Consider the following 12678-nt stretch of genomic DNA (forward strand, 5'->3'; position numbering starts at 1 on the left):
GACAGGGATGCTGGTGCATCCTTCATTTCACGTTCCTCGATAGCTAAATACATTAAAAGAGATGAGTCCTTTGTTAAAAGAAACTGGAACAAAAATCCATATGACTGTCATCGTGAAAAGACATCATAGCTGAGGCAGTGGGTAGACCAAGAAAGTCTTTACATAAATTGGCGCTTGAACTAGAAACTAAAAAGGAGAAAGAGAAGTTATAGTGCTGAATATCGTGAGTTGAAAAAATCTGGTATCAAGCCATTTTATGTTATCAGCAAGCCCAACATCACTCAGCAACAGAGAGAAGACTGCATGGTTTTGTGGTTCATTTCTTAAAGATTGGGATGAAGCTGACTTTCTCCATGTTGCCTCATCAGATGAATTCTTCATTTACACAGTCAGGAAGCCAAATCATAAAAATGACATCATTTGGGCTGCAAAGTTGGATGATATCAGCGATGACATGTGCTGTCACCAAGTTGTGAAATTTCCTGAATGTTTGGGAATTTTTCTCTGTTTCACAGCCAAATGGTTAATGTGGATCATCAAAGAAAAAGGACAGTCATGGAATGGTGAATACTTCAGAGAAACTGTGCTTATTGGTGGAGTATTTTTTCTCAAAGATCCTGAAAATGTGTTATCTGTTGAAGAAGTCACATTTTTGCATGATGAGGCACCATGTTTCAAGGCTCTTCAGACACAGGAGCTGCTTCCAAACAGTGGTATCGATTTCTTCTCATCAAGTGAATTTCCAGGTAGCTCCCCTGACCTTAATGTGTGTGAAAACATTGGTAGTATCTTAAAGGATCATGTTCAAGCGAGCACAGTGAACTATGATGGTATACCAAGCCTCGAAGACCCGTGAAGAGAGGTGACCGAAGTGCTCAGGGAAATGGAGTTTGAGTCAGCTTTTTTGCGATTTGCTGAAATCATACCCTTCAAGAATGCAGGCTGTGGTACAGGTAGATGGAGGCCACACAAAATATTAAATACTCGAGAGAAACTTAGAAAAAATACCTGTTCTGAATTACTTTTGTTTTTGTCCATATCAATTTTAGTTTATGCCTCTAATTTTGAAACACCCTGTACACATATATATTGTTACATTCTGGGGCCTGGTTGGAATACTGGAATGGGGTTTTTAATTAACTGCCTTGAAAGCCAACACAAAGCACTCAGAATGTAAGCGATAAATGGAATGAATAAACTGACTTACCTTGATATCACATCTAAGTAAACAGAGAATTGGAGGTCTCCATGGGGAAAATTTAACCAGATATGTAATTTGAACTGAATTTATTTACAAATGAAGCAATCAGGAAATTAATATGAAGGGGCATACTGAGCAGCAAGCAAGCACATACAGTATGCAATAAAATTAGACAATGCATAGCAAAGTGCTGAATATGAAAAGGCGATGGCCCTGAAATAGTTTAACACACAAATGAACATGAAGGTTATTACTGGTTAAATGATTTTTGTCGGTAACGCAACTTGGTTCATCAAGGAGGTGGGGGCGACTGTCCATTGTCCGGACTGCTAATCAGAAGACTTTTGCACGTGGCAGGATGGCAGTTAAACATCTATGATATTTTGTTTCACAAGGCATGGAACAGATAGCCCGAGGTGCTGGATATCAGGTTCTTATTCCTTCTGTGCAGTGAGCTCATTGCAAAAGATGAATTTCGGTCACAGGAGTCTTGATCCATGCCAACCCAGTAAGAAAGACCCGCACCACTTTATGATGTAGCGGTCGGGAAACGAGTCTTTTTTCCTAGGTTGCAGGGCATCGCGTCCACTTTGTTGTTTTGGCTTGGAGCACAGGACATCGGTGATCTGAAAGCAGTCACACAGCCAGCGAAAGGTCGTAGGTAAAATAGGTCTTATAGTTAGGTCCTTAAGAGTTAGGATAATAGCCTACTTACAGCCTGGATTCGCCCGTGTCCCTAACGGCTATCTAACTCCCCAAAAACACCCGATGGTGAGGCTAAGAGGTCGGTGTTGTTTTCCCCCAAATCAGGTGATATTGGGGATAGGCCTACATAAGTTCACCCCCTTCATGGCATCTCTTCCAGCCGTGCCATTAAATCCTACCCTAACTAACAGGCTGAAAGGGATGAATATATATATATATATATATATATATATATATATATATATATATATATATATATATATATATATATATACATATATATATATATACATATATATTATTATATATATATATATATATATATATATATATATATATATATATATATATATATATATATATATATATATATATATATATATATATATATATATATATATATATATATATATGAATATATGTATACATACATATACATACATACATACACAGTGTACACACATTATATATATATATAGTTATATATATATATTTATGGGAAATGAAAGAAAACATAATTTTGTGTAAAGTTTAATGTATTTTGGGAAATAAAGATATTTTGAGTAGAAACATACAAAGATATATATATATATATATATATATATATATATATATATATATATATATATATATATATATATATATATATATATATATATATATATATATATATAGTGTGTATACAGTAAACCCCCATATTCATGGATTTCTCTGTGAATGAATGTATTTACCATTATTCGCAGAAAATTCTCCCATTTGCGGTATTTTTCTTAGAAACATTCACTAATTACTGTATTTTCATATAATTTTCATGACTAAATACACTTTGTGATAAAACTATTAAAATACTCAGGTATAAGCATTTTTAGAGTTTTTTTTTGTGTTTTACTATCAAAATAGGCATTCTAAGTGTTTTTAGAGGGGTTCTAAGTATTTGTGGATTTTAGCTAGTCGTGGGGGGGCTGTGGTATGCATCCCCCTGCAAATAAGGGGGGTTTACTGTACTAATAAGTAGTGGGGATTTGTGAAGTTACATCTTAAAATATGCATGCTTGAATTTATTATGTAGAATTAGCTATTTACATAACATATTTCTCTTCTCAGCACTTGCTCCTTTATCTAACATAATTTGGTTTTTGTCTTGATAGCATTTTGAGATGGTTTTAGTTAGATTAAAGAAATGGATTTTTGCATCATTTGAAAAAAAAATGTAAAAGATTCAAGTGATTTCTCACCAGGATACATGACGGATTAGACTGGTATGCTCAAAACTGTTTCTTTACCTTTTTCAGATCGTCATTGGGTAGTATGTCCATCAGTAGTTCACCAAGCAGTTTGGATCCATCTTCCAAAAATTCATCATTTGAACTACATGATACTGCTGTGGGTGCAGTAGAAATAGCTAAGCAAGAGCAAGGAATTACAGAGAAGGAAGTAATGGATTTCCTAACCAAACATATTCATTTTAAAAATTCACTAGAAAAAAATAGCACCTTGCCAGTTGTTTCAGATATACAGGTATCAGAAATTCCTGAAAAAACAAAACCTGTTAGATATTTGCCTGTCAGAAGCATATCTTCGCCACATGATAAAGAAAAGGAGAATAGCAGTGATTGTTCTGCCCTGGCTCATTTACATGACAGTAATAGTCTTGAAAAAAAGTCTGGGAGATCTCAGGATGAATTTCTTAGCCCTTTTGAAGGCATGACATGCTCAAGGAAATCAAGTCTCCTGGAAGGGGTGACTGTTATGCCTCCTTTGGATGTAAATTGCGGAGGTTTGAGTTGTGACAGGGTCAACACAAAAAAGCAGCAGGTTGCACCTTGTTATTCTAAGGGTTCTTCAGATGTGTCTCTTGACAGGACATCTATCAACCATGGGAAGGTTCTGACCGATGCTGTCAATGGAAGTTTATGCAGATCCATGAAGTCTGGAGCAGAAATTGAAAAAGCCATACTTGATATTGAAGAGAATGTTGCATTAACTCCTTTTCCACAGAAGGAGCACAGTGTTCCAAAATGGGTTTGTACTCAATTAATGAAAGAATTGCAAAGTTCAGAACCAAATAACACTAGTTGTAGAAGCAATGATGATGTTTGTGCACCAACAGACATGTTGGAATTTAGTGGTAACAATAAAATTGGAGTGAATCTCTTTGAGTCAGTGGCAGTAAATACCAGTAGTAATTCTAGGCAGTGTGTCAAAGCATGTGACTTTTCTTTAGAAAAAGAAATAAGTGAAGAAATGAATGACCTTGCCATGGATAAAGGCCAACCATCAAAATTTTGTAGTGAAAACTGTAACGATTCAGTGTGTCATACCAAATACAATGCATTACAGAGAAGAGAGAAAGAAATTATAAATAATTCTGTTTTGGCGGCTGCTATAAATTGCAATGGACATGAACTTGGCGTTGAAGATCATATGACTACTTCAGACGAACTGAATGCTTCATTTATGTCTGATGCCAGAGATATATGGACGAAGGAAAAAGCCAGTGACTTGGTAGAAGGAGAGTTCTCATCGCTTGTATTACATAATAATGGTCCAAACATTGCAAAGCTGTTTCGCGTATATGTCTCGGGTGAGGTTATCCCTGATGAAAAAGTTATAGTCAATACTGAAATGATGTATGCATCATTAAATGCTCAGGTTGCTCAGATTTTAAAAAAAGCAGGTATGAAAGCTACACGTTTACAGGCTTATGCCTGGCCATCAGTTTGTTCAGGAAGCTCTACTGTCATTGTGGGTGATCGATTTTCTGGCAAAACCTATGGATACATGGTACCTATAATATCAGCAGTGGTTGATCAGTGGCAGTTCATCACCAAGCGCCTAGCACCAGGTTTTGGAGCTGTTTTAGTTGTAGTTTGTAATGACTGGCAACGTGCAAAGTCTGCAGCTAACAGCCTTGTTGACATTTTACCTAATACTCTTGCATCTCTTAAAATAATGACAGCTTGGGGAGGGTGTGGTTGCAAAGAAGAAATGGCTACAAAAGCTCAGTTGCTTGCAGGCTGTGACATACTTATCACTACACCCCCATGTCTTGTCAGACTTTTAACAGGGAAGGCTATTGGATATGGAAAGGAAAGTAACACAGAATTACAAGACTTACCATCAACATCATTAAATAGATGTGTTTATTTCGTCATTGACGATGTTGATTTAAGCCTAAATCATTTTGCTGATGAGATAAAGCAACTGCTGAAATGGTGGGCAGAAGGACAGCAAAGTTATCAAAAGCAAATTGTGCTTACTAGTTCATCCTGGACACCAATGTTAAGGTCTCTCATCAGTAATTTGTCATGTGCTTTGACCCCAAGGATTATCATTTCGTCTCCTGTGGAGGCAGCTGTTTGTAGTCGCGTTAGAACGTGCATTCATCATGTCAGGGAAGCACACGATGCTCTAAGCACTGTTGCCCATCTTATTACAGAAAATTTCAGAAATAGGAAATGTTTAGTATTTGTGAATGATGAACAAGAAATTACTGTTCTGAAAGGATTTTTGGAAGCTGCAGCTGTTCATGTTGTTTTTGTGTCAGGTAAAATAGATATGGGACAGCTGTGTCACATTGTTAATCAGTGGCATGAGATACAGGCCTTAACAATGATTGTTTATGAAAAATCTGTATATCATCTGCTTCATCATAATTTGGCTAATGCAGATGCTATTTTTCATCCTTACCTGCCAAAGAGCATGTCTACATTCATGTTGAGATATGCTTTCATGGTAGAAAATTTTTCAACAGATTTCATTAATCCAGATTCGAAGTGTGAATCACATGTTGTGTTAACAGATGACATTGTAGCATCAAGCAGTGAAGTTATATGGGAGCTGACCAGGATTTGTCAAGCGATACCTCAGTCTGTCATGACTTTGCCGCTTGTTGAGACAAGGGCCAAAGCTTCAAAGGCATTATGTTATTACTTTAAAGCTTATGGCAGATGTCCTGAAAAGCTTCAGTGTAAGTTTAGACATGATGTAAAGTATAGTGATATACCACATGAGCTGCCAAGGTATGGAGAAGTAACATTGAACATAGTGAGAATTATTAATGCATCTCGCTTCTTAGTGCGAATAAATGAATACAGTGAAGGAGGAAACCTGCCAAAAACTAGTTTGGATTTCCACTACCTTAAATTGTTTTGCGCTCTGCAAAGACATTATGGAGACAAATCAAACCACAGACAACTTGAGTGCCCAAGGATAGGAACTTTCTGTGTTGTTAAGAACAAAGGAAACTGGGCCAGAGCAAAAATAGATAACATCAACTATAAAAAAGATAAAGTGTACATCGTTGTTTTTCTCATTGATGAAGGAAGTGAAATAACTGTTGAGCTTACATCGGCACTTGTTATTCATCCAAAGTTCTTAAGAATCCCAGGACTTATAGTTGAAGCGTATTTATGTTGTGTTAAACCCGTTGATCACGACACAGAATGGACCTTTCATGCTTCCCATTATGTAAATGAAATTTGTAGTAATCATGGTAAGAATTCCAAGTTTTTAGGCCGTATAATTTTGGCCCTAAACTTCACACTCTGGCTTAGCCCTGTTGTTGAAGTCCTTCGAGTTGGGAGGGATACAGTTCAAAGAGGCTCACTCAGATCACGACTCATTACTGGTGGATATGGTGGAGATAACAAAGAACACATGAGCATCTTGAAAGAACAGTGTGCCAAAGCAGGCATCTCTTTAGAAAAAAAGGATTTAGATAACAGAGCATGGTTGACTTGGTTAGAAAACGCTGAGAATCTACTGAATGAATGCAGCCTTCAGGATAAGATCATCAAGGATGTGTTAACTATAAACATCGGCATGAATGAATCTGATGAAGTTTCCCCTGTAGTTCAGATGCCTGGAGTAAATATTGTTGCTGCAGAGGAGTTGCCACTTCATAAAAATATTGAGATCAAGGTTGCCTTCGTGGAGTCATTTGACTGCTTTTACATTCAGAGTGTGGATAGAAGAGACAGGTGAGTATTGATATATTTACAGTTATTAAAGCAGTATAATGCAGAGTACCAAATTATGTTGACTTAGCTAACATGCGTAATTGTGGAGAAGGTATCAGTTGGTTGGAATTTTCATGCAAGCTACTAGAGATGATTATGAATATTTTGTTTCTATCTAGAAAGTGTTACATAATACCCTGTATTAGCTTGCAGTTCTATCTTCAGGCAGTTTTTATTTTGTAGCCATGGACTTAAATGTTGAGATGATAAGGCAAGCTAAAAGATAACTTGAGATATGTATCTTCAGATATATACATATTTTTTAATATTCAGCTGGATGTAAGTATACATCTCCTCTCCCCCCCTTACTATAGGAATCAGAGCATTATCAAAATATGTAAATTGCTTATCTTTTCAATGTTTATTTTAATTCCTATGAACTTTGGGGTCTGTGCAAACATGTTAATCAAGTCAGTGAGTACTCTCTTTTTCCACAAGGAGGTACTTAGTGTTAATAAGCAAAGTTTACTAAGACAGATCTTCATCTCCTTCACTTTTCTTAGGTTTCCACCCAAATAACATCCTTCAAATGGCTACAGCTTGTCAGTACAGTTTATGCCTTTATGTATGTATCTCTTTTTCATATGCAGCTGTTAGTATGAATTTTTAAATATTTTTTATTTAAAGACAGTACTTGTCTTTGGGGTAAGCTTAAGGATCCAGAATTGCTTTTGGGAGACTTTAATGCTGACATAACATTCAGCAGACCTATAACAATGACTTTACAGGTTAACCAAGGGAAGTCCCTCATTGCTGGGTTTCCTGAACCCTCTCTTGACACCGCTCAGCACCACCTACTTGGATAATCTTGACCCAGAGGAAATTTAATGACATTCACCGTTTTTTATGCTTCAGGCATTTATAAAATTTATCTGATAGTAAACCTAGTAACAAAATTTAATCTTATAGCTTAGGTGTTCTAGTTACATATGGTCACAAGGTGTGTAATATAATAAACTTGAAAATATATCAGTAGATATTATGAAGTGACAGAAGAATAGTGAAATTATATACAGGACAGGAGAAAAATTCAAAGAAATTAACTAGACATGATTATGTTGGTTACTAACTGTTGTTTTAATTGTGGCATTAGAAGCTTGCTCAAGCTCCAAAGTTCTTAAGAATCCCAGGACTTATAGTTGAAGCGTATTTATATTTGTATTTAAATGTTGCAGTGTTAGCTGGTTGGTACAGTTATATAGATATTGTGCTGGTACTTATAAGACTAGTTATATATACGTACATGGTTTGCTTAAGTTATTCAGTCTGAGAATATCCGTTAGCTTACAGTCTTGGGCCAAAGCCTGATTGAGGGGAAGAGTATAAAGTTTAAGGAAAATGTGTTTGTTCCTATATGAATACAAACCCTCGGTCTTTACAATGGGGATTAACTTTCAGTGAGCTGTAAACCCGGCCGTTAAGCTTTTGCAAGGTGGTATGGTAACATTTACCAATGGTAGGGGCGGAAGTACCACCCACCAAGTCGGAATGCATTCAATTCTGTGCAGTTTTCTTTTGGCCGCAGTCTAGTATAGATGCTTGTTTATTTCTCTGTCATGCCATTCGACTATCTCTTCTGTGTTTGAATATATTTGTTTTTATAATATATTGGTTATATTTTTTGTTTATACTTTGAAACATTTCAACATGTTTTTCTATGTATCGCTAATGATTCACCTGTTCTTGCTACGTAGCCATATTGATTCGTTTTAGTCAATTTAAGTTTTGGAGCCTTTCTCCTTATCATTTTACTTTTTCGTATTTACGCAACCCAATACCTATCTCCTTGGTGTTTGTTTCGTATATTCTGTTTTCTTGATTCACGTAACTGTGGAGAGTTGGAGGGATAGTTTCCAACTCTCGATGCCATCTGTTCTATTTTTAGACATCTCTCAACCTCGATTTAAGAATTTCCCCCTTCGACGTTCTTTTCCTCCATGTCCTGAAATGCTTTTTCACGAACAAACATGTTTTTTATTTTCGACTACACAATTACTTGGAATGTTGTAATGTATTAGTCTTTGAGATGTGTAATTGAGAGGCATGAGACAAGCCAGGTTTTTCGTGTTTCCAGGTAAGGGTTTTGTATTCAGTTGTATGAGGATACTCTTTGCCTAAACCTAGCAAGTTTCCCCCTCTCCCTTAACACGGAGGTTGATGTCGCAAGATCTTTGATGTTGTGTTTGGTCCCGACTTGCTCTCCAGGACCAGTGGGAGTTCCTGTCTACAGTTCCTGTCTTGTTTCTTGCCCAGTCTTTGTGCTGTTCTTGGCTTCCTGAACAGTGGAGGATTTTAGCCAAGAGGACGCATCAGTGGAGGGAAAAGGCTCCATCTTGGAATGGTTTTCTCCTTCTTCGATGGCCGCTTCTCAGTCTCCTTCTGGTTCCTTCTGTTCCCAATCTTCCTCCAGTTGCCTCTTCTTCCTTGAAAGATTTTACCCCTTCCCATTCTGCGATAGCTTCGTCTTTGGAAGTTTCGGGTGAGGTTTTCCCCGTTAGTGCGGAGGTAACACCATCTCATTCTGTTTCAGGTTTGGAGGCTCAGATGTCTGGTATCTGGGTTTCTAGGCCTTCCAGAAGTACCAACCTGTGGTGGCCTATTGTCCCATTTCCTGTCCTCTCGCTTTCCCATGTTGTCCGCCTCGACAGTTGCCAGCCCTGCTGCCCTCCCCTTGACTGTACCAGTGATACCGCATCAGCCTTTGGTGTACCCTACCAGCATTGAGTCAGCAGCTGCAGCGGCTAACCTGTTCACCTTTCATAGACCTACGGTTCCAGAATCCGGATCTGTCAGCAGTATTTCATTCTCAGAGCTTTGAAACCCCTCTCCCACTCAGTTGGCAGCATATCCCTTGCAGAGCTTTGGACCCCCTGCCGCTGTTGTGACTTAGGATCCGTCTTCTGAAAGCAGTGATTGACATGGTCGACGTCGTTTTTCGAGAGAAGTTCACCTGTGTTGTGAAGAAGAGGTGCAAGTATCCATCTCCATCTTCTCCTCCATCGTTTTCCTTCTCATTTTCTCTGTCTTCGCCCGTCCGTGGCCGTGGTTCTCCCTTTCCAACTCGCAGCTGTCTCATTGATGGGGGCATGTCACATCCAGCTGCCTCTCGTCCATCAGTGTTTCACTCCAAGCAGTGATCGGCAATCGGAAAGTCTACGGCAGTGTTGCCCTCCTCAGATCCCCGTTTGTGTTCGTACGAAGGATGACAAGGCTTCTCTTAAGAAATCCCGTGTAGGAAAGTCTTTGGAAGTTCAGCCATTTCCTTCTGGGTCCCACTATTGTATGATGGACTTGAGAGATTCTGCACAGCCGTGGAGGTGTTTTCAGCCTAGGCCGTTGTCTCCTCGTCGCTCACACATCTGCGACATTAGTCTTTGTCATTCCAGAACTCTGCCCTGTTCATGCTCTCCCAGGAAGCCCTCTGATTGTTGTTCCAGCTCCCACAAACGTCCTGTTGCACCTAAGCATTCGTGAAGACATGCACATACGTGCGGTTAGTTCAAGTCAGTTGGCCATTCAGCCTCGCTCCTCAGCGTCTCATCATCTCTCATGTTCTCGTTCTAGGAGAAATTGAGTTCACACAGCTGCTGATGTTACAGCACAAATATACAGCCATATATCAACACATGGGCATCACGCAGGGAGGTATGGAAGTTGTTTCAGGATGGTGTGTCTGGTAACAGACCACCGACCTGGCTCATGTGAAAGTTTGGGAAGAGAATGGGATGGCCTATGGTCATACCACGTTGAATCACTGATTCCCATACGATCAACATCTCGTTCAATCCTGTCAAGCGAAGACCTTTGATAGAACTCCTGTGGACTTCTAGAAAGGCAATAACCCATGTGCGAGTGCATCAACAGCACGTCTGTGCAATGCCTTTCAATCACGTGCTTATTTTAGCTTGATCATCTGGTAACAGCCAACGCATGTTACCATTCCATCTACATACAAGCGAACGGGATCATTCTGCCAACTTCTACGTCCTTCATAACATAAGTTGACAGGGTCTTAATCGTCAGTAGTGGTTAGCCTCCATTTTCAGTAAACAACCAGTTCACTGAATGCACAGCCACTGAATTAGAACAAATGGATGGTTCTCTCAGACATTTCCAACATAAGTTACGACCTTTATCGATTGTTTTCATCATAATATCCGTCCTTTTCATAATGCCTACAGCTGATCGAATGAATTTGTTCTATCAGACCTATATGGCTGTCATTGCATGAATTGACGGTCTTTTTATTGTTCAGCCAGAAACTTCGACTTTTTTCTGGTAGGAAGGAATCTCTGTTTCATCGTTCGCATTCGAACATTGACTATTGACTGTTCCTGCACTAATATTAACCTTTGACTCCCTGAGCCAAGGTAGTTCGTCAGGACTAATTTCTTCAGATTCCTGTTCGTTTTCAACAGTAGGTTGGTTTCATTTACAGTGAAGTTCTGTAGAACCATACCGACCTATGCTTTACAAACAAGATTCAATCAATTCTGATCTTGCAAGGGTTTTTCCTTGTGCAGTTAGAATTATTTTCTGTCCCCATAGATCTATGGATCAGGCCTACTTCTCGGTACAGCAGCCTCAGTGCTCTCTTCTGCAATACTATTCTTAGCACAAGGATGAAGACTAATTCTTGAAGAAGGAAAGGGGGTCATGGTCTTCGACAAGGTCTCCCCATTCCTTCCCATCCTCTCTCAGAGAGGTGAGAGAACTTAGACTAATGGTTAGATGACAATTATCCCCTGGAGGTGGTGTACAGAAGTCCCATCCAGAGATATTCCATGCCTCAAGGCATCAACCAAAGGGCATTCACCTACACTTCAAGAGGTTAGGTTGGGTTCGGATTAAGTTGGGTACTTAACTAACTTAGCCTAGCCTAACTACCTCTGGTGTAATCTTACCAGACCTGCATTTCAGTATCCTGGAACTACTTGTTTAATGGCACCAACCAGGAGGTAGCATCCTGCTCTACAAGGGACCAGTTTGGGTTTGGGTCAGGTTTGGTTGGGTACACTAGGCTAACTAGTTCTAGCCTTTCCTTACCAATCCTGCACTTCAGTATCCTGGGACTTCGTTTCATGGCATCAACCAGAAGGTAGTTACCCGTTTTTCAAGGGTGTAAATTGGGTTAGGTTACGTTTGTTTGGGTACTTAGCCTAGGCTAACTAGTTCTAGCCTTACCATACCAATCCTGCACTTCAATATCCTGGGACTTCTTGTTTCATGGCATCAACCAGAAGGTAGTTACCTGTTCTTCAAGGGTGTAGTGTACATTGGGTTAGGTTAGGTTGGGTACTTAACCCAACCTAGCCTAGCCTAAATTAAACCTAGCCTAGCCTGACCTAATCTGCACCTCAGTAACCAGAATCTTCTTAAAACTCCAAGCCTCAGGATCTGAGGATAGATGTTCTGTAGTGTTGTTAAGGAATGGTACCATGGTAGTTACTTAGTCAACAAGGGGGAGGGCCAGTATCCTATCATCACTTCAATTGACGCTGCAGGTGCATGGGTTTGCAGTAGCACACTCAGTGCAGGTGCATGGTTTTGTAGTAGCACACTCAGTGCAGGTGCATGGTTTTGTAGTAGCACATGCAGCACAGCAGTCAGCCAGACACATTCCAGGATGATGGATGGATGACAGACAAGTTCGGTCACTAGGGTCAGTTTTAGCGACAATTTACCTTGACAATTCAACGTTTAAAAGAATTGTTCAATCTTGGAATACGGTCAATTAGTCCTTCAATCTCG

General features: G+C 39.2%; 1 protein-coding gene across 1 annotated transcript in view; it reads left to right on the forward strand.

Moving 5' to 3' along the window:
• Window positions 1-12678, forward strand: part of LOC136825092 (uncharacterized) — a 467192-nt gene that overhangs the window by 263707 nt on the left and 190807 nt on the right. Inside the window, exon 8 of the mRNA XM_067081135.1 lies at window positions 3199-6888. Coding sequence (XP_066937236.1) covers window positions 3199-6888 — 3690 coding nt within the window. The remainder of the gene's footprint in view (window positions 1-3198; window positions 6889-12678) is intronic.

The sequence above is a fragment of the Macrobrachium rosenbergii genome, chromosome 37 (assembly GCF_040412425.1).
Source record: "Macrobrachium rosenbergii isolate ZJJX-2024 chromosome 37, ASM4041242v1, whole genome shotgun sequence".
In the NCBI taxonomy this organism is placed as follows: domain Eukaryota; kingdom Metazoa; phylum Arthropoda; class Malacostraca; order Decapoda; family Palaemonidae; genus Macrobrachium; species Macrobrachium rosenbergii.